General features: G+C 41.1%; 1 protein-coding gene across 2 annotated transcripts in view; it reads right to left on the reverse strand.

Moving 5' to 3' along the window:
- kif6 (kinesin family member 6) overlaps window positions 1–23,605 on the reverse strand; it is a 445,971-nt gene that overhangs the window by 8,558 nt on the left and 413,808 nt on the right. The window contains exon 22 of one of the 2 annotated variants that reach the window (XM_089120091.1): window positions 3,174–3,983. The exons of the other annotated variant lie outside the window; for it this stretch is intronic. Within the exon in view, the coding sequence (XP_088976217.1) occupies window positions 3,970–3,983 (14 nt within the window). The 3' untranslated portion in view covers window positions 3,174–3,969. Of the gene's footprint in view, window positions 1–3,173; window positions 3,984–23,605 lie in introns of those variants that run through there. 2 annotated transcript variants of the gene reach the window in all.

Raw genomic sequence — 23,605 nt, forward strand, 5'->3', positions numbered from 1 at the left:
GTCCAGGTTCGGAGTTGAGGACTTGTGACACCTTAAAAAAAAAAAAAAAAAAAAAAAAAACACCCCCACCTCTCTCCAGGAATTGAGGAATTGCTGCAGGTAGCTGTGTGGTTCTGTGATACAGTCGAGTTCAAAGTCACTCGAAGATCAAAGGTCCGATCTGTTATCCAGAAATAGAAACCACTTGATGTGGACAGGTGTAAACGCACCATGTGTTGATTGGATTATGATCCGATCTGCTTGTTCAGATCACGGTGATCACATGTTAATGCCAAGTCAAGTGTAAACGCAGCCAATGTATACTCACAGTCCTGGTTTTACCCTTTGTTCTGGTATTAGTCAGGGTTTTGCTGTAAAGTTGTATTGTTTCTCCTGCAATTCCATAGTCTTCTGTGGGTGAATTAAAATAACATTTCCTTGGACTTTGATTCCTGCTTGACTCCTGCGAGTGTCTGTGAAGCTACCCTTTCCCAAATCAAACTAAATTGAGTTGATCAAATTTAAATAAATATCGTAGATGGCACTATTCAAACATTTTATTTATTAAAATGACATATTAAATATAGGTATTACTCCTAATTAGAAATTTTTAAATAAAGTGAACAATATTTAAATGCATCAGATCTATGAAGGGCCTTTACTCCACTCTGTCTGGTCTACAGCCTTTATAATGGCAAACATAACATTCACTTAAACATTTAGAATACACATATATGCAAAATGTATGAAACCCCATTATTTACTATTTTCAAATCTCTGAACCACTGCACTTGAGTTCAGTTATGTAGGTATGAATAAAGAAAGAAAGAGAAATAGTTTGAGTTATGGACATTTGAATGTGTATTTGAATTTGGTTTAGGCAAAAAAACAAAAAACAAAAAAAACCCAGATACAAGTTAGCATATACGTAATATGATATGTGCACACAAAACAGACATGTGTTTGGATATATATATATATATATATATATATATATATATATATATATATATATATATGGTCACACTTTATATTAAGTGGCTTTATGTACTATGTATACTTACATTGAAATTAATAATTTGATAAAATGGGCTTAATTGTGTTCATACATATTTTTACATTGTACTTATATTTTTAAAATACCTGCTTGTAATTACAGCTGTAATTAATTTATGTAATTACATTTCTAATTACACTGTTGACCCTTCCCTTACACCTTAACCCAACCTTAAACCTACCCACACCACCACACCTGTCCCTAACCTTGCCCGTATCACACTTCAATAGCAGCTAAAGTGTTTTACAATACAAGATGATGAAGTATATTGTTCTTATTTTCCAATGTAGTTGAGCCACTAGATATAAAGTGGAATAAAAAGAATAAAATAAAGACATATATATATATATATATATATATATGTATAAACTATTTATTTACATATGTTCAATCTTACTATTTCTTATTCCTTCCCTATTCTAGCTTGTACTATCCTGAATGATGGCTGACACTTTGTATTAAAGCAACACTAAGTACGTTTTTTTCACCTTAAAATAATGTTTTCAAAATCGTTTCAGTGGTTCATCAAGTCGTGAGTCGTGACATGGTGAAATGATTTATGCCACCACTTTGTGGCCCTTTATCTGATATATCCACGCCAAAGGCTTCATTTTTGTTGTAAAAAAGTTATGAATGTAGTAATTTATATAAATAGCCGCTCTTGAGAAAACATGATATCATCGTCCGGGTCTCATATAATGGTACCATATAATGGTTTCATAAATAGTTTTTATTCTTGTTGAAACTCTCTTCACATCCTAATAGCTATCGAAAAAAAAAAAAAAAAAAGCAAAAGTGACGTTGTGTTATCACTTTATTCTGCGTTTAGACGAGCGTTTTGGGTGTGAAATCCGCGTGCAGATGGTGACGCAAAAGTCAGTGCAATTCAATGTAGTATGCAGGCGGCTAAGAGTGCATACTACAACACCAAGCCCGTGCGCCTGCGTACAACCTTCACTGTCAAGCAGACCTTTGCGTATTTAGCATTTACACGGGAACGCGACGCCCCCCATTCAACCCGAAAGAAGTCATATAACCATTTCAATAACTCTGAAACTGTTAAATTAAGCTAAAATAACTACATAGTGTCCCTTTAAGGCTCTAAAGAATGATATCAAACTCTATTAAAATAATGGAGCAGTTTTGAGAGTTAGGATATATTTACCTGGCTGCTCACTGTTCATCTCAAATTATTGTCATTTGAAAGATATTTGAGACTTGTGTGACTTATTATCTACATATCCTGAATTATTATTATTTCTTACAAGTAACATATCATAATATACTAAATTTGAAGCTTATTAATAAAATTTTGTTTGACTAATTTGTCTATATTATCTATATTGACTAATACATATATGAAGAGTTCAGATGCAAAAGCCTCTAAATGCCATTTGAAATTTTCTTCTTTAATGATGATTTTTATCAAACTTGTATATTTAAGTCCAGTAATTTCACTTAAATAACAATTAATAGGTAATTATCATTGCCATTTTAGTGAAATTACCAAACTTAAATATACAAGTTTGATAAAAATTATCATTAAAGAAGAAAATTTCAAATGGCATTTAGAGGCTTTTGCATCTGAACTCTTCATATATATATATATATATATATATATATATATATATATATATATATATATATATATATATATATTTGTTTGACCTAAACTATATATCTTGACCTGATATCTGTATATTGCTGGCATATTCCTGATTACATAATGGAAGGATGCAAAGAAAGGCCATTTTATGTCTGTTCAATCTGATGAAAAAAAAGTGCTGCTCCCTTATGCAAATGACAGCTTCAGAACCTTATTGCACAAACAAATCTATTCAGTCATGCAAACTAGTGCATCATAAAACAAAATGTGACCAGGGCTGTGTTTCCCAAAGGCATCACAAGCCTAAGTTGATCATAGATCAATTGCCACCAAAGGTCTTTACGGTCAACTTAGGCTGACTAGCCTTTTGGGTAATACAGCTCAGATCCTAGTCTTGAGATTTTTAAGCAGACAAAAGTCAAATATGGTTGGTTGCCAGTAGAAGCCTAACCCTAACCCATCAAAGACAGAATAGCAGTCTTGGCATATTGCTTCAACGAAATAGATAGTTTTATGTATTGTATGTTTGAAGAGAACAAGAATCAGCATTTATTTACTCTTAAATAAGTTCATGAAAACAGAATTATCTTCTCTCTTTTTGCATCTATTGTCAGTAAAAGGAAAATAAGGTTGACCATTGATTGAAAACAAAATATTTTTACACCTCAAAGAAGTACAGATATTTTCTGTGAATGAATGAAACAAAAGAGGTACATGTACATTTCAACGGCAAAAAAATAAAAAAAATAAAAAATAAAAAAATAAAAAAAATAAAACATTTGTCAACAGCGAAATTACCAGAAATATCTGACAGACAGCTTTATATCAGAGCAAAAATGTAAACAAAACAAAAAACATAAGAAAAATATAGCATAAGTAGATGTCTATAAAAAAGACAATAAATCAGTGTCAGAAAAGCAAACAAAGGATATGATCACCGTAAATAAGACTAATCTGGGTTTGGCAGGGTGACAGATTTCTGATCAAGTTAACATTTTATGGTAGCTTGTAAAAACGTGAGACAAGTGCCTTTTATTTACAGTTTATTGTTGCTGTGGAGCTACACTACTCCTATTTCTATCTCCTAATTTGCAGCGAGTTTTCCACTCAAAGACAACAGATATATACAATAGGCAGCAATGTTTTTTAATGGAGATATAAAGTGATATAGATAGTCAATCTGCACAGCAACTTCTGAGCCACATGAGAGTTTTGACATGTTTAAGAGTCATTAAAATGTCCTTTAGGGGTTTATCTGGCCTAGAGGTATATAAAAATGAGTGAGAGGCCGAACATTGCTTGAGTCCTCCATGAAAAAGGATTGTTCTTATTTTGCCTCTCCTGAAACAAAAAGACACAGAGACATGATAATTAACAGGTCATCGATATGTCTCAGTGTACTATTGAAAAGGCAAACATCCCACAACTTTAAACATATGTATAACAATAGACAGCTTGTTGCAATCCATTGACAGCTATTTAATTAACACTTTGAAGGCCCAGAAAGGTAGGAAACATATTGTTAAAATGGTCCATATGACTCCAGTGGTTCAACCTTAAATTTTATGAAGCGATGAGAATACTTTTTGTGCACCATAAAAACAAAATAACAACTTTATTCATCAATTTCATCTCTTCCATATCAGTCCATACCCGCGTTAACAAGAGCACCACGACACATGCGTGTGGTGAGGATGCAGGAACTGGCGTTCTGCCATACGACTCGGAAACACAGGGCTGTGTTTACATGTATAAGTCATGGTGCACTCGTGAATAGGCTAAAGCGCTACATAAATGTAATGAATTATTATTATTATTACTATTATTAATTTGGAAGCGAGATCACAATGCAAGTGGGAGAGGCCTCATGTTATGGTCCTCACGATCACAGATGACAACATCCAGGATCAACACTGTTCATGTACCACAGGGTAAGATTAAATAAATTTAAATTTAACCAGTTTAATATTGAGAGGCACTGAAATGTACACCTTCTTTTAAGTTTTTTTGAATTACACTATACATGAAGTAAGAACAGTTTGATATTTATGTTTGTAAGTTAGCATGGACTCACTAACTTTATTGTAAATGTACTACTTGCACAACTACTTGTGTATAAGTTCTACTTATTACATACCGGGAGTTTCCAGTTAGAGTGTCCATCGCACGTCCATACACGAGAATGCAGATTATCACTATGTTTTATGGAAGCCAATTGATTAAAACAATGAATAACGATCTCTGTATTAATTATCTTGAGCCTGCTGAAATGTTCCTATAAATATATTTTATTTCTAACTGTTCGATTATGAATAATAAATAGGCTAAATATATTTATCCACTAACCTGCAGCAGTCTGTCTTCTCATTAACAGCAGGATTAGCCTACTTATATTCTATACTTGAGTTTACATTTTTTTAATGAATTTGATTAATAAAAAGTGTGCATTGGTGCTTTATTCCTGTCTTTTTAAAATAGTGTTTCAGAGCGCCGGCGGGGGTCTGAAGGTTAACTGATGAATGAATGAATGATCGTGAGGTGCTTACCTATCCAATCAGAACGAACGCAGCTAGAGGAGAATGACAGTTAACTTCTCTGAATATTAATTAAGCATTTTGGGCATGTAATAGTAAAATGATTGACATTGAAAAACGACACTGAATGATTACAATATTTAATCCAAATAAATAAATGTTCGTGTTTCGTACTGATGTTATTAAACTGTTCTCACATATTTCAGCGTCACGGTCACTAGTGTAGACGAACACTGACACCCTGGGGTGAAATAATGGCGTATTTTTAACAGCCGCGGCTTTCTCGGATTGGCTTGGTTTGGATTAAAACTTAATGTTCTGATGAGTTTTGAAAATTCTGCACACGGTAAACATCAGAATATCCCTTCTTCTGTCAATAACAATGTCCAAAATATGAAATCTTATTACAGACACTCATTTTAGGTGGTGTTTGTTCAACTCATTGACCGCAGTACATTGAAAGTAAACGTAACTGGAAATAAGTGATATGTATTGTTTCCAAACGGAAGTGCGTCGCAAAGCTCAGTGCAAGTAGTCCATTAATTAAACAGAAAATGAAAGTTTTCACCTTCATTGGAATTCGGGTTGAATCCTCAGGGAACCAGGTTACTGCACCCACATCAAAAGCAGACATTTTGTTCAGTCTTGTTTGGGTTTAGGAAATGGAATGAAATAAATTACATTGCCCATCTTCTTAGGATACCGGAAATCAGTGTAAAAAGTACCCTAGGCACATTGTTTTACCATTTTTGTACCGATGAGAGGTTCGGCTCTTATAATGTTTCTCTATGGCGTTGAAACCTAAAGATGTCCGAGTTACGGTCCCCATGCAATTAATACTCAGCTGCCATTGGCTAATCTGTGTTCAAGGGGAGGGGCTTACTGATAATTTGGCAGCTTAGGTAATTTGGCAGCTGCATTATCAGCTCAGCAACAACAACAAAATTGTGCTAGTAAAGCACAAGAGAATTCTACATTGGCTAGTTACGAGGTAGCTCACCTAATAGTGCAGAACGGGAAACCTGTCACTGAAGGCGAATTTGTGCCCAACAAAAGTTGCCACTATAATTTGCCCAGAGAAAATACAGGATTTTAAAGGGTCACTTCACCCATTTGCATTAAGCTTTGTATCTTTAGAAACCCATTCATATTTTTAAATGGTCATGGTTTATTCCCTTATTTTGCCCTGAGATGGGAGAAATAAGGATTTAAGTGTTTTACTTCCTGTGGCAAGATGGCCAATGGTGGAGTTAGGGAAGATGCAGGTTTTCTAAAACAGTCTCTTGTTTTTTTTTTTTTTTTTCAAACACGTGCAAATATTTACAGTGTCAGGGAAATCAAAATGCAAAGCAAAAACTGTTCAAAAAAAATTAAAGAGGCAGTAAGTTGCCAGGCTACATCTCTCGAGACCCTGCACACTTTTCCACTCATCAATACTCTGTCACAGTCCGTTCTCTCTGCACACCTCTCTCCTTGCCATGGGCCTAATACAGCCTTAAATAGCTGTAGCCCCACCCACAGGATTGCTGCAATGCAACCCAGACAATTAACCATAAATTCACAAAAAAAATAAACCAAATAAACAAAATAAGCCCCCAACAAATATACAGACACATACCACACATTTTCTCCCCAACAAAATCCCCTTTGTAGAGAAAAAAAACCATATTAGTGACAAACACCAAAACACCCCTGCAATAATGGTTCGCTCCATCCATCACCCGCGAAACCCTACTATTTCAACCCATTGGAACATCCCCCAGCTCCCTTACGTGAAACCAGGAAGTTGAAGCGGGGCTCGGGATGCCGGTGGGTTAACTGGATACCGTGTTGAAAATTACAAAGTTTTAACTAAATAAATGTAAAGTTTGACCGCCCATGTGGATATTTTCATTACTTGCTGCTAGAGATTATACAGATGGTGATGAAATTACAATGTACAGTTGGCGTAATATATGTTTGGATTCATGCACAAATATTTGCTACTTAAGAATGCTGGTAAGCCTTTCCCTGCACCTTAAACAACATTACATGCTAGCTGGCATTTATGATACACGGTGGTAAATGACATTGTGAGTAGTGAATCAGAACTAGAACAGAACAAACAGAAATAACAGTGATATGACCCAGAGAATAGTGGCAGAACAACTTGACTATTAGCACCGGCGTTTGGCTGACTGCATGCTGCGTGAGCATATCACGGCTCAGTCCGTGACACTTCCTGCTTATCATTATCATCGTTTTGCATCACGATAAGCAGGAAGTCCTATTTCATTAAAATCTGTATTGACAACAAACTTAGCTCATTATTTTTCCAGGGTGTGGGACCCAGAATGTGGGACCCTAAAGGCCTATTACAGATCAGTGGGTGGGACTTCACTTGCAGAAACTGAATCAATATCCGCCATCTTGTTTGGAGGCTAAGCTAACAAGCGCTGTGGAGATAAGTTATGACAATGACGGAAGAAACTAAACATTGGAAGAAGAGGATTTTGAAGTTCTGCTGCTCGAATCCGATGTTAGTGGCTATCTTTTCGAGTCGCAGTATAGTTTAGAGCAGCTAAGGCTGATGGAGGAGCAGGAGGCGGCTGCCTGTCGGTTGAGAAGCCCGGACTGGGTCAAGCTCGGCGATCTGCTGTTGCCTGAGCTCTCGCTGCTTGTTTCGGTCTACGGACACAAAGTCGGTCTGCTGCAGAGTATTTAAATAATGGCAATTTCTCCTGGAGGAAACCTCTGAATCAGACGAGCACATGGATGTTTGTGTTGTGATAGTTTCATCCGACAGAGCATCCAGGTATCATGCAGTAATTCACCAAACAGAAATAAATACAAACGAGGAGTAATTCACTAATAATTTGCCAATGTAATGTGAACGGGGTTTGTTGAAGAAGGAGACGGGAACCGGCTAACTTTTAAACATTTTAATAGTAAAATGAACAAATACAAATTGAAAGTATAAGCCAGCAACCCCTCATTGACCACTGCTGTAACATTACACACAACAGAAACAAAACACAATATAAAATCAGGCCTGTTTCTCTCTCGATCTGCCGTCGTTGATACCCGTTTTATGCTTTTGCTCCTCTGTGACAGTATGTCACGTTATAAAAAGACACTAAAAACAGCCAGGGCTGAGCATCTCCGCAAACTAATCGAAAATAACCAAAATAATCCAAGGTTTTTATTTAACACCGTGGCTAGACTAACAAATAAACAGACATCACCGGAGCAAAATATACCGTTACAGTTTAGTAGTAATGATTTTATGAATTACTTCAATGAGAAAATAGAAAGCACCCGAAACACAATTATAAATGTACAATCCTCTATGGTGTCTTATGATTCAGCTTCAATTATGGCCCCTCTAGAACAACTACACCGCTTTACAACGATAGGACAGGAAGAGCTAAATAAACTTATCATTGCATCTAAACCAACAACATGTTTAATAGATCCAATACCCACTAAACTACTGAAAGAACTATTACCTGTAGTGGAAGAGCCTCTCCTCAATATTATTAACTCGTCTTTATCTTTAGGTCATGTTCCAAAAATATTCAAGCTGGCAGTAATAAAACCTCTCATTAAGAAACCGCAACTAGATCCAAATAACTTGGCAAATTACAGACCCATTTCAAATTTATGTCCCACTTCCATTTATGTCCAAAATACTAGAAAAAGTAGTGTCCGCTCAATTGTGCTCTTTTTTGCAAGAAAATGATATCTATGAAAAATTCCAGTCAGGATTCAGACCGTATCGACGACACTCAATTATATATTTCATCACGACCAGATGAAAACACTAACTCATCTAAAATGACAGAGTGTCTGAAAGATATTAAATGCTGGATGACGCGTAATTTTCTGCTATTAAATTCAGATAAAACGGAGGTATTACTTATTGGTCCAAAAAACTACTCACAAAACCTCTTACAATACAACTTTAATATAGACGGATGTCCTGTTACTTTATCCACTACAGTAAAAGACCGGTGTTATACTAGACCGCAACTTGTCTTTCGAAAATCATATTTCATATGTTACAAGAACAGCCTTTTTCCACCTTAGAAACATTGCTAAGCTACATAACATGCTATCTATTTCTGATGCAGAAAAATTAGTTCACGCATTCATGACCTCGAGACTAGATTACTGTAATGCTTTATTAGCCGGTTGTCCTGCATCCTCAATAAACAAGCTACAGTTAGTACAAAATGCAGCTGCTAGAGTTCTTACTAGGTCAAGAAAATATGATCATATAACACCGATTTTATCATCTCTACACTGGTTACCTATTAAGTTCCGTATCAACTACAAAATACTGCTACTAACCTATAAAGCCCTAAATGGTTTAGCTCCTATGTACTTAACGGACCTTCTTTCGCCCTACAATCCACCGCGTTCCTTAAGATCACTAAATTCAAGGCTTCTGGTCATTCCTAGGATATCGAAGTTCAGTAAAGGAGGGAGGGCGTTCTCGCATTTAGCTCCAAAACTCTGGAATAGCCTTCCCGATACGGTCCGAGGCTCTGACTCGCTGACACAGTTTAAAACTAGATTAAAGACGCATCTCTTTAGTCAAGCATTCACATAATGCTTACCTTTTAGTCCTCTGTTATGCCATACGGAACCGTGTAACGCGCTGCTTCAGGAAGAAGGAGATGGATAACTCACGACTGAAGATATTACGTGCGGAGGCCAGACAGATTTCACGGAGTCGACATGCATCTCAAAACTCGTGCTTTATTCCACATCGAACTCGTGCATATAACTATCTGTTGCACGTCCTCCCATCCACATCGTTACTTAACAAGCAAAGTAAAAGTAATATAAAAGTCGGCATCAAACAGAAATTACACACATGGGGGTGTTCGAGGCACACGGCATATATCACATAGAATACCAATAATGCCGACTCTCTAACAGGAGCGCGTAGCTCTTCAAGGGGCCACACCCTATTATCACCCGTCACAGATTCTTAAAGGGGTCACACCATATTTCTACTCGTTACAAATTTCCCCCGGCCAAAAAAAGGCTGTCCTCAGCCGTACACAGCAAAGGAAGACTTCTACTTAACAACCACTCATACATGACTGATTTGAAAAGTGAACAAGACATAGGGATAGATAAAGTACAAACAGTACGAACATACATGTTAGCACAGTTTACTTTAGTTCAGTAACACATGAGAAAAGTCTGATCACGACCCAAAAATGAAACGCTCAATTTTCCTTCCCTGAGACCCCCGAACACACAGGAACAATAACAATTAACACTCTAGAACAACAGTCCAATGCAGCCTGTCATCCTTAATCTAAGTCAAACCTTTTAACATGGTAGGGATTAGTCCACTTATTCACCGTCCAGTCAGAAGTAACCCTAGGGACTCTTCTTGGTCTCAGCGCATAACGACTCAGACCCTGATTTGCGGGTTCTGCAGTAACTGCTTCAGATGTCAAGTCATGAGAGTCAGAAACCCCCACCCCGTCAATAATGTCAGGAGTAAGGTCAAGTGAGTGTCCAGTACAACATTCCGGCGAATTTTCATCTGAGTGTCGATACAAAGATTCGTTTGAGTAGTCAATACCAACACTCTGGTCAGCATTACCCGACTCCTCACTGCCTGTTTGATAATCAAAGTCCTCACCCAAAGGTAGTGATATCCCAACATCAGCATAGGAACTTGTTGTGGGCACGGCCGTGTCCCATGAATGAAAAGGCTGCAGATTTACTACATGAAACACGCCAGCATCTTCTCCAGTGTCCACGTTCGCAAGTCTGTAATTAACACTTGAAAGTTTCTTAGAGATGCGAAATGGTCCGGCATAAACTGGGGCTAACTTGGCTGTAAAGTTTGCACCAGCATCAGATTTGGGGTGGGTTTTAACCCTGACCAAGTCATCCACAGCATAGGAAACAGAGCGTCGCTTCTTGTCATAATAGCGCTTCTTTTTTGAATGGCTTGCACTTAGAGCAGCTCTGGCATGATCGTGAGCATCCTGCAGGGAACATCTCAAACTCTCAGGATAGGGTACCCCAGGATCATCTACTCCCGCAGAATTTGGCTGTGTTATCAAGTCAAGTGGCGTGTCCAACTCACGGCCATATAACAACATTGCCGGCGAATGACCCGTGCTCTCATGGCAAGCAGTTCGAAGAGCAAAACAGAGCTGTGGAAGATATTTATCCCACGAAGTGTGTTTGTCCTCCACGTAAGCACGTATGGCAGTCTTAAGTGTGCGGTTTATCCTCTCAGTGGCGTTCGTTTGTGGGTGGTACGCAGTTGTCAGCCGGTGTTCAGTACCAAGGACCCCAAGCACATGCTCAAAAAGATTGCTCACAAACGGTGTCCCACGATCCGATATGAGGTAGGTTGGTGCACCATGTCGAGCAAATATCTCACTCAAAAACTTGCTCGCTGCCACTTGAGCTGTCGCTGACCGCACTGCACACACTTCCACCCATTTCGAAAAGTAATCAACAAAGACAATCAAATGTTCATTGCCACTCTGAGTACGTGGAAGCGGACCAACAAAATCCACTCCTGTGTATTCCCAGGGTTTCATTGGCCTGATCGGAATCATCAGCCCTGCTGGTTTTCTTTGGCTCGTCTTCGTCAACTGGCACACAGGACAAGATATAACGTATCTTTTCACATCTGTCCCCATTTTGGGCCAAAAGAACCTTTGTTTCAGCCTGGCCAGCGTTTTTGTCACCCCCAGGTGTCCAGCTGTAGGATGGTCATGAAAATATCTGAGTACAGTGGATCGAATTAGTGTTGGGACATATAACTTAAGCTGCTTCATTGGGTGGAGACTGCAGGTTATCTTAGGGTCCTTGAAATAGAGCAGACCATCATGGATGACATGTTCTTCGTCCGTACCGCCCATTTCAAGGTTTCGAAGAAGATTTCCAACCACTGGGTCGCCTTTTTGTAACTGCGCCAACTGTTCTCTGTCTGTTATCGGGACTGAGGAGAGACTGCGCAGATCCAACCCAGCGATGACTGCATGCGGAGGAAGAATGTCAATAGGGCCCTCACAATGCGGCAGTGGGTTGCGTGATAGAGCGTCTGGAACTTTATTCTGAACTCCTGGCCTGTGGACAATATTAAAATCAAAATCTTGTAGGCGCAAGGACCATCTCGCCAGTCGTCCAGAGGGGTTGGGACGGTTCATTAGCCACCTCAGGCTGTTGTGGTCTGTATAAATGGTTACTTGAAGGCCCTCGATGTAAGGTCTGAAATGTTCCAGAGCCCAAATCACTCCCAAACACTCCTTCTCAGGTGTTGAGTAGGGTCTTTCCGCTTTGTGCAACGTCCTGCTCCCGAAAGCTACCACCACATCTCGCCCCATGTCATCCTTCTGCATCAAGGCCGCACCAAGGCCCAAGTCACAAGCGTCAGTGTGGATGGAGAATGGGCGTGTGAAATCCGGAAGGCACAGAATGGGTTCAGACGTTAGGCAGTTTTTCAAGTAATCCATCGAAGCTTGACAACTGTTGTCCCAGGTGAATGGAGTTTGTGAGTTTAAAAAGTGACTCAGCTTTTTGAGCATAATTTGGAATGAACCGTCTGTAATAGCTTGTGAGGCCGAGAAATCCTCTCACTTGTTTCACGTCTGTCGGCGTTCTGAACTCTGTGACCGCCTCCACTTTCCTCGGATCAGGAGAAATACCATCCTGAGTGACCTTGTATCCTAGGAAGATGAGCTCACTCAGGCAGAACTGACACTTATTTAGCTTGAGAGTAAGACCAGCTGACTCAAGTCTAGAAAGGACTTCCCGGAGGTCTTGCAAGTGCTGTTCAAAGGTTGGGGACACGATGACAATATCATCTAAATACACTGCACAGCACTTGTATACCAATCCAGCAAGGACATTGTTCATTACTCTCTGAAAAGTGGCTGGTGCGTTACTAAGCCCAAAAGGAAGGACTTTGAATTGAAAAAGGCCACAGTGTGATGCAAATGCTGTCTTTGGCCTTGACTGTTTCTCTACCGACACCTGCCAGTACCCTCGAGCCAAATCAAGTGTAGTAAGAAATTTTCCACGAGCCAGGAAATCCAATGATTCGTCGACTCTGGGCAGGGGGTACGAATCCTTACGTGTTAGTTGATTAAGGCCTCTGTAGTCTACGCAAAACCTGTGGTCTCCACATGGCTTCTTGACAATTACCACAGGCGCAGCCCATGGACTGGAAGATGGTTCGATGATGTCTTCTTCCAGCATCATCTGAATCTGATCTTCAATGATTTGCTTTTTAGCTGGTGAGCTCCGGTACGGTGGGAGGTGAACTGGCTTTGCTTCACCCGTGTTGATTTCGTGCTCCCCCAATGAAGTGTGCCCCAAGTGTCCATCAAACAGGCTCCAAAAATCTTTAAGAAGGTACAACAATTTCCCTTTTTCTTCCCTTTTCAGACAAGCGCTCTCAACTTTCTCATCCAAGGCAGACGGGCAGACATTTAAGAACATTAAACTCGCGAGCTCAGGTTCATCCAACCACTCACTCAGAACCTCTTGGGGTGTAGATTCCCCCAGGGTCACCGTCCTTGATGGTATGTGAATGCTGACTGACGCCCGCAGCAAAAAATCCATCCCTAAGATGATTGGAGAGGATAGATCAGGGATAATGACAAACCGATGGTAGAACTTTTTCCCTTGGAGGCCAATGTTCAACCACACAACACCAGTCGGAGTGCAAGCAGCACCGTTGGCGAGCTGAATCGGGGGAAAAGTCCAAGGCTGAACCTTCAGAGAATGTCGTAAATCATCAGAAATCATATTTGTACGAACAGCTGACAGTGAGGCACCGGTGTCCAGTGCTGCGTCGCTGGCTTTATGAAAGAGATTGACCTTGATCATAAACGGTGTGTTCCAAAATGAAGGAGAAGTACGGTCCTCCACATGGCCGAGGACAAGCGGCTCAGGTGGGGACATAAGACAAGGGTGAGGCGCATTTATCTTCTGGAGGGAGGATTGCCTCGGTGAAACGTCCTCCCCCCTTTGAAGTTTACCTTCTGCCGAACCGAATCGTGCTTTTGCTCCTCCCTGTTCTCGTATGTCCTAGCTTGAGTGTCTTCCTCAGCGCTCTGTGGCTCATTCGAGCCTGGACTTGTCCGTATATCCCTGGCTGTAAAAGACACAGTCTGCTGTGTAAAGTTACAGTTCGGACAGTTTCTTGAAGTGAAACCAGGCGCAGAACATCTGAAACAATAAGGCTCTTGCTTGGTTTTGCTCTTCGGCAGTACTGGTTCATTACGGCTGGCAGGGCCGAGAGCGGAGTGCAGCTCATGGGCACACATCACAAGGTCTATGACTGAAGTAATACGTGCGCCGTACAGTGCAACTCTGTAGCGCTCAAGTGCATGCTTGCAGATAAGATCAATCTGCTCCTGTTCTGGTGGGGGAGACTTTAGTTTCTTGAATTCAGATAACATGTGTGCTACAAACGTTGGAAATGGTTCTCCTTGAGCTTGTACATGGTCAAGAATACCCCTCCAGACACGCTCTTGGATATCTGCTGGGAGAAACACAGTCTTGAACAGGGTGCAGAACTGTGTCCAAGATGTGACATGTGAACTCAGTACCGCAAACCACTTCCTGGGCTCTTTAGCCAAGAACCGTGGTAATTCAAGCAAAATTTGAGCATCGCTGAGAGCCAAAGAAGTTCTATAGGCATCCACAAGAATAAGCCAATCATCAGGTTGAATCTTCTCATCATTTTCAAACACTGGGGGCTCCAGTCTCGATTGGTGCAAGACGGAGGCCAAAGTTCTGGTGGCATTATTCAAATCGTGAGAGCTTTGAGCCAGGCCAAACGCATTTTCGTTTCTGACGTTCATTTCTACTTCACAGGACCAAGGCCCCTGTAAGTGACCAGCTGGTGCTTGAGCATGTGGAGTAGATGAAGCAACAGGCCTGACTTGTGAAGGCACTTGGTAAGAATCAGGTACATGCAAGTTTTCTGTGCAACGGTCAATAATACCTCTTTGAAGATCCAGAGACTCACTCAGGCACCTCCGCAGCATTTCCACTTCCTCCTTCAACGACTTAACTTGTGTCTCCAGGCGCTCTCCTGACCCCGGCACTGCCACTGGCGCTCTCCGTCTGGCCGGAAACTCAAAGCAGGCAGATTGGTCAAATAAATCAGTCTCGTCATCAATACGTCTGGCCATTATAACAAAATCAGTCAATATGAAACTCAAAATAATGAATTACAGCAATATCATGCAACCAATAAATCCAACTTGCCTTAACTTACTGTATGTGAGTAACTAAGCAAGACAAATGTAATAACAATTGGACACTCTTTTTAAAAAAATTAACCATATAACCATATATAGTCACTTTTTTCTTTTTTTTTTCTTTTTTCCGACGAGCAATCACAGCGTGGGCGTCGAGGAGTTATTACCCAACGATAAATGAAAATACAGAAGTTCAGGAAAAATCCAGTGGATGTCTCTTTTTTTTTTTTCAAAAAAATGAAGAAATTTCCATGTTTAATTCAACCAGTTCACCATTTAGTTCCAGCAAATGGCCACAAATGAAGGTAGAAACCAGGCCCGAATTACTGAAACAGTCAAAGTACACCAACAGTTGGATTTCAGGTTACCTCCTCAACGAAACACAATACAACGTGCACAGTACAAATTCACAAAGAATGCGTCCGTGACGACTTAAATCCAGTTGAATGTGAAGAAATATCCACTGCGTCAGAAACACAAAATGTCCGCTCCAGCTTCAAGCGACTTGGGCCTTACACGCATACGCAGTGAAATTTTCCTCGTATAAACTCACACATGACTGGCTGGATGTTCACAGCATTTTCGGAGCCGTCCGTCACAAACCGGTCCGTCGTCCGTGTCCTCGCGTTAAATCCAAGGCCAGAGATAAAATGTTCGGGCGCCACTTGTAACGCGCTGCTTCAGGAAGAAGGAGATGGATAACTCACGACTGAAGATATTACGTGCGGAGGCCAGACAGATTTCACGGAGTCGACATGCATCTCAAAACTCGTGCTTTATTCCACATCGAACTCGTGCATATAACTATCTGTTGCACGTCCTCCCATCCACATCGTTACTTAACAAGCAAAGTAAAAGTAATATAAAAGTCGGCATCAAACAGAAATTACACACATGGGGGTGTTCGAGGCACACGGCATATATCACATAGAATACCAATAATGCCGACTCTCTAACAGGAGCGCGTAGCTCTTCAAGGGGCCACACCCTATTATCACCCGTCACAGATTCTTAAAGGGGTCACACCATATTTCTACTCGTTACAACCGTTTGCCACTGAAACGCATTTCCGCGACAGTGGGGCTCGACAGCCTTAGTCAAACGGGTCGGCGCGTATGGTTGGGTTGCGGAGAGTTCAGGTTACGGAGAGTTTGTGAGATAGTGGTTTTCTAACACCGACTCCCGTATAATGGAAATCATTATGAACATCAGCTATGCTAATTATCTCCCATCTGCCTTTCTGCTATTATTACGCTTGTCCCGAGAAAAATGGCGTTCGTCAGGTCCAGTCTTGTATCCAGCCTCTCACGTGGATTCGGTTGCCCCAACGCCTGTGATGAGAAGACCAACGCCTGTGAAAAGACGACTCAACGCCCGCGATATGTTAACGTTAGGATATTTAATATTTATATATAAACAATATGAATGTAAGCCAGAGGAGAACTGGCCCCCGACTGAGCCTGGGTTCTCCCAAGGTTTTTTCTCCATCCAATCTGGAGTTTTGGTTCCTTGCCACTGTCGCCTTGCTTTTGGCTTGCTTAGTTGGGGTTATTTAATATTTAATATTTAACAATATTATTGATCTGTGTTTTACTACTTTCATGTTATCACTGTGAAGCTGCTTTGATACAATCTGTATTGTGAAAAGCGCTATATAAATAAATGTGACTTGACTTGACTTGACTTGTGAGAGACGCGAGACAAGCGCGCGCCTCACAGGTGACTTTTTTTATCACTCACGCCACCGGCCTCGCGCAACGCACCGTCTTCTTATGTCCCTCGCCCTCGATCGTCCTGCTCGCCACAGCCAACTAGACATTTTGTGTGAAATGAATTTCAAACTCTGGTGACAGCTAATGTTAGCCTTGTAGACGGAAGAGTGATTTCTCTGTTTGCACTATTAGTGGGTGTGGCTTGTGGAGCTGTGCAATGCGGTGCATTGTGGAACCTGTAGTCTTTTCATACAAATGCGCCCCTTGTCTTTTCTCGGTCAAGAGGGCACCAAATAAAAAAAAATATATATATTTTACATTTCGACTACATATATGATCCACTTTCAATAAAGATTAATGTTGCAATGGGTGAAATGCTCCTTTAAAAACATCAGTCTTTCTAGAGACACATTCTGATGACGAATTTAAGACTTTGTCAGCAAACCTTAAGGAACAAGTGTGGAGCAGTGGGCAGTGATTTTTTTTTATTTCAGAAGAGCTCCTTGATATGAGGAGCCTTAAGGGTACAACAATGTGTGGAGACAGAAATGGAGAAAAAAAAAAACTTAGCTCAGGCAGGGCACCAGTTCTCTGGCCAGACAAATGAAAATGTGGTTTAATTCCATGCTGCATTACAAGTAATATTGTGGATTGGATTGTGGGGTGGTAATGGCGCAGTGGATAAGACACATGCTTTTGGTGTGAGAGACCCAGGTTCGAATCCACTGTGAGACACCAATGTGTCCCTGAGCAAGACACTTAACCCTTAGTTGATCCAGAGGCATTCGACCTCTGACATATATAGCAATTGTAGGTCGCTTTGATAAAAGCGACAGCTAAATGAATAAATGTAAATGAAAATGGATCATTCAGGACATTTCATCCAGTTCCTTCTGCTTGAAAATTGGGGTACATCATGCTATTGTGACAGAGAGCTCGGCTGCCTCCCCCTCTGGCTTCATCCGTTCCCTCTCTCCAGATTATTAAGGAACTGCATTTCCCATCTCTCCCTTGGATTAACACCTGCCTAGTTCATCTGATTAGCCCCATCTGCATCACATGTTCTCCATTATTGCCCCTTTATACAACGCATTCTCACCCCAAGGCGTCACCTTTGACCATGCTTCAATATTTGACGTTTTAGGCGCCCTTTAGCGTCACTTACATGACGCGATCCTACGGCGTCATCTAACTGACGCTAAAGGAAAGCGTCTGTTAGAGGACGCGGTTAGGTTTAGGTGTGGGGTGGGGGTAGGGTACACGCGATCCTAGGGCGTCATCTTACTGACGCTAAAGGGCGCCTAAAGCGTCAGATATTGAAGCATGTCCAAATGCTTCCCAAGGCGTCAGTTAAGTGACGCCTTGGGGGTGAGAATGGGCTGCTTTATAAGGACTGTGTTTGTCATTGTGACTTTGTGAAGTCTCGATTCTATCTGCTATCATTACCGAGCGTTTATTCCTGTTTATTGTGTTTTTCTGGTACTCTGATCTCTGCCTGGATCCTCGTTTCTGTGAACCTTGCTGCCTGCCCTGACCCTTGCCTTTATGAAGTTTATGATTCCGGATTGCCCTGTTACTAGCACAGTTTATGTCTGTTTATCACTGCTTCATTGCATGTTTAAATAAAACTCTGCAAATGGATCTCAACACCTCTGCCCCAGCTTTACAGAAGACTTCGCCAAAACAAGATCCAGTAGATTTTCTCCGCCTGGCACTGTTCAAGCACTCACCCCCGCCAACACCGCTGCAAATCGGGTTCCCACACCCGCTGCACCTGCGCCTCCTCAACCGGTCGGAAGTACCTCCTCCGGCAATCCCAAAATGTCACTGCCCGAAAAATTCAATGGGTCACCCATCGCTTGTAAAGGTTTTCTGATGCAGTGTGAGATTTATTTCAACCAGTCACGGGAGCACCCCACCGATGACAGCCGCATCTCCTTTGTATGTTCGCTTCTAACCGGAAAAGCGCTGGAGTGGGCAACCGCGATGTGGTCAGGAGGTCAGTTTTCTACACTCTCTTATGATACGTTTGTTACTCAATTCAGAGAGGTGTTTGAGCATCCGGCGGATGGCAAGGATCCGGGGGAGCTTCTTCTTTCGTTACACCAAGGAAACTCCACAGCGGCTGAAACACTCTCGCATTTCGGACGCTCGCTGCACAGACGGGCTGGACTGAGGAACCACTCAAGCTCTTTTACCGAAAGGGTCTCATCTCAGAGCTACAGGGAGAGCTAGCCTGCCGTGACGATGAAAAGACTTTAAATCAAATCATGGATCTCGCCATTCGTCTTGATCACCTCATCAGGGCTCGTCGCTCATCATATCCTACGAACTTCTTCTTCAGGCCTCATGGGAGGGTGTATCCGTTATCTCAGCCCGAAACCGAGGCCATGAAGGCTTACATCGAGGAACAACTGTCCAAGGGTTTCATAACTACCTCTACTTCTCCTGCTTCAGCTGGATTCTTTTTCGTGAAGAAGAAGGACGGCGGCCTCCGTCCTTGCATCGATTTTCGGGGTCTAAATGAAGTGACGGTTAAATACCGCTATCCTCTACTGTTAGTTCCTGCTGCCTTGGAGATGCTTCGCACAGCTTGGTTCTTCACTAAGCTGGATTTACGGAATGCTTACAACCGGATTCGCATACACGAGGGCGATGAGTGGAAGACTGCATTTTCTACTACTTCGGGCCACTATGAATATCGTGTTATGCCATTCAGGCTGTCCAATAGTCCCTCCGTGTTCCAGGCTTTTATCAATGAGATTTTACGAGACATGCTCAACAGAAACGTCATAGTCTATATAGATGACATCTTGATCTATTCAGAGACCTACGAAGCGCACGTGAGGGATGTGCGAGCTGTTCTGAAACGTTTAATCGAAAAAACAATTGCAAAGATCCAGAAGTGCGAGTTTCACCAGACCCGAATCTCTTTCCTGGGCTACATTATCAGCGCTGAGGGGGTTCTTATTGATGATAGCAAGGTCCAAGCTGTGGTTAACTGGCCGCAACCCTCTTCCGTGAAGGAATTGCAATGCTTTTTGGGGTTTGCCAATTTTTATCGCAGATTTATAAGAAACTTCAGCATCATCGTGGCACCTCTCACATCCCTTCTTCAGGGAGGAGGAAGGAGGTTCAGGTGGTCCCCCGAGTGCACTTCTGCTTTTGAACATTTGAAGGAGAGGTTCGTCTCAGCTCCCATTCTTCATCACCTTGATCCGGAGAGGGAATTTATTGTGGAGGTGGATGCTTAAAACACTGGAGTGGGCACTATCCTCTCTCAGCGCTATGGCAATCCGGCCAAAATGTTCCCCTGCATTACAGCTATCATATGGTCAGAGCAGTTAAAGCCAGCAATATTTGTCTGTAACATATCGTTTTTATGATATATAAGCACCTAAATGTAATTTGCATGTTGTTACGTTACCTGACTGACTGATCCATTACAATTCACCGACAAGAAAGTTCTATCCATGTTATTTCTCTCGTTATTCCAAGCTTAATCCACTCGTTATTTCAGCTTTAAAAGTCCACTTGATGTCACGGTGATGGATGACAAATGCAGCCTTGCACATTCTGACTCGAGTTAACTCGCATAATAACTTTAACTAGTTTGCCTTTTGAACTATAATAACGATTGCTTGTTCAGCTTGATCATATCTGTGCTCTCTGCTCTTCATTGAGTCTGAATCTGACAACCAAAACTTTAAGATTAAACAAGACGGTGCATTTATATTATTGTAAACATTGGAGAAAATGTAAAGCGCAGTTTGGAGGAAACTCTGCTCTGGTTGCCATAGAAACATGACACGCGCTTGAGATTGCACTCCGATCGCACGTGTATAACCAGCCCGTTCTCAGCGCGTGTTATATTAACGATAACGGGTGCCATGTGAGTAGTATTTCGCCGTTTTGTCATATAGCGTCCTATATGACGCTAAAGGATGAGAATGCGTTGGTATTACACACAATGTTAAACAGACCCGGGACCCGAAGTAATAGATTCGGCCCCGACCCGGACCCGGCTGATCGTTTAAAATACAGACCCGAACCCGTACGGGTCCCGGGTCGGGTCCCGGGCCGACGGGTCTCGGGTGCACTGTGAAGACCTCTAGTACACACCTCCATTATTCATCACGTGCAATTTCATTCATTACATACATAAACAATCAATAGTAAAGAAAGAAAAAAGAATAAAAATAAATAAATAAAATAAATAATGCATATTGAGAGCACACAGTTATATATATTTAATATAAATTACTTCATTTAAAAGAAGAGAATTCAAGCTTTATGCCTGTGTGCCTGTGTGACTTAGTATTCGCTGAGTTACAGTTAATTTTCGGACACGTTTCAGAAAGGACATTGAGAGAGATGGGAGAATGCTCATCATGTTTATTTTTCTTTATTAAAGCACAACACTTTGTTTTTATTGTGAGTAAACACAAAAAAAATACACTTAACAGGATCGAATGATGTATACTGTAATAGTTATATGTAAGATCAAAATCAACAGAGTATTTGGAGTCTCTTTTGGACTGACAAGAAAAAAAGCGAGCTGGTCACATCGGTGTGACTGCTGACTCCATGGGGTTAATAATCTGCATCACTCAAATATTGTAATATAGTTGTATAGTAAAGATTAATCATGTTTACCAATCAGCTGCTCTGCAGTTGAAAAATCAGCTGCCATTAACTCCCATTAACTTTGGCACGAAATTTGTGAAAGCACATGGGGGTGTTATAAAACACTGCCGAGTTAGAGTATCCATCCACTTATTAAACACAATCCAGAATCGTCATCCATAATAACAGGCAAAGGGTCAGATTCACACGATAGTCAAACATTCCAGATATAAGGCCAAGAAACAGGCTAACAGGCAAGCAAGGCAATTCAGGAACAGACAGGAGGTCAGAACCAGAATTACAGAATTACAGTGGCAAATACAAACAAGCTAATGAACCAGAGGTGGGAGAACTCAAAACTCAATGGCCCTCATTTATCAATCTTGCATAGAAACGGGTGTATGTTGGCGTAAGATTATGCTTACACTCCTCTCACCACCTGATTTATGAAGATGTGCGTACCTTTGAAATCCAGGTGTACGCAATGCCTGCCCTTGATAAATCCCGCGGCTGAAACGATCGTCATTAGAATAACACGCCCCTAAATATTCAAGTCTCCGCTCCCCCTACGCCCTCATTTTACACCATGGACACACGGAAGACGGCAAAGAAGAGAAACTTCTCCGACGTGGAGCCGAAATGACCTATCACAATGCATTATTTTACAGCACGTCTTTTGAAATTAGCATTCAATTTCGAATCACGTCACAAATTATAGTGATGATGATGATGTGATGAATGAAGTACCATTCATTCACATTAATAATTGCATGACAATTTGTAATAGTATTCTTCTTATTATTTTGATTTGTATTAATGATGCTTATTGTTATTTAGAAGAAGGATGTCGTTATTATTATTATCATTTAAAAGAAGAAGAACGTATTTTTTATTATTTTGTCAGTCTGGATTATTTTTTGGTCATTGAAAGCCTTTCATTAGGCTACCGAACCCAGTCCGTGCGCACCTTCCGGGGATACTCCTGAAACGTCAGGGTAAAGCGGGCTCGCAACTGAAATATGCTTACAAATCAAATGCTTTGGTAAAGTCACACAAATTAAACATTGAAGTCCACGTTACACAAAAATAAACACTGAAGTTTATGATTACTATGTTATTTTTTTGTTTGTTTGTTTTACAGTGGGTCATAATATATCTTTTAGTTTGTCAGTGCGTTTTGTGGTGTTAGGAATGCTGGTGTAGGATTCGAGCGTGCCGTACGCCCACGTCCATATTGATAAATCTCAAACTCACCGTGGTTTTGAGTGTACGCAAGGTGTACGCTGGAAATTTGGTGTACGCACTTTTGATAAATGAGGGCCAATGAGTCCGGGAAATGCTTTGTGGGTAGTGTAGTTCATAAAGGGAGACCAAAGGAGTGGGGAGGAGTGCCCTCAGGTGAAGATCAAGGACACTCCAACTGGTGGATGTAACAGGGGGTTAGATCTTATGATTAGGGCGGGCATCCAGTTTAAAAGTATAACTGTGTGAACTGTGTATCTACATCCAAGCAACCATTTATAGCAACCTTGCAATCATATAGTAACAAGCTATATTTAAGCACCACAGCATCATACAGACTTTGGCTCTCTTGCAATCACAACCATGTAGCAACTGCCAAAGTTTACCATAGCAAGGACCACTCACATTTTCTTCAGAAAATGTATGTCTAGTTCCTCTTCATCTTCTTAACAAATTTAATAATTTTCTACCTTGTCCCACACTGTTTGTCATACAACCATGAACGAGGTGTTAAGCTTTATTAAGCGATCGGGTGTACAATGTCTGCTCGGCGGACTCAACATTGGCAAGAAATTTGCCAAACACTTGTCCTTGGTTCTGATTCG

The sequence above is a fragment of the Pimephales promelas genome, chromosome 15 (genome assembly GCF_988280905.1).
Source record: "Pimephales promelas chromosome 15, fPimPro1.hap1.1, whole genome shotgun sequence".
Taxonomy (NCBI): domain Eukaryota; kingdom Metazoa; phylum Chordata; class Actinopteri; order Cypriniformes; family Leuciscidae; genus Pimephales; species Pimephales promelas.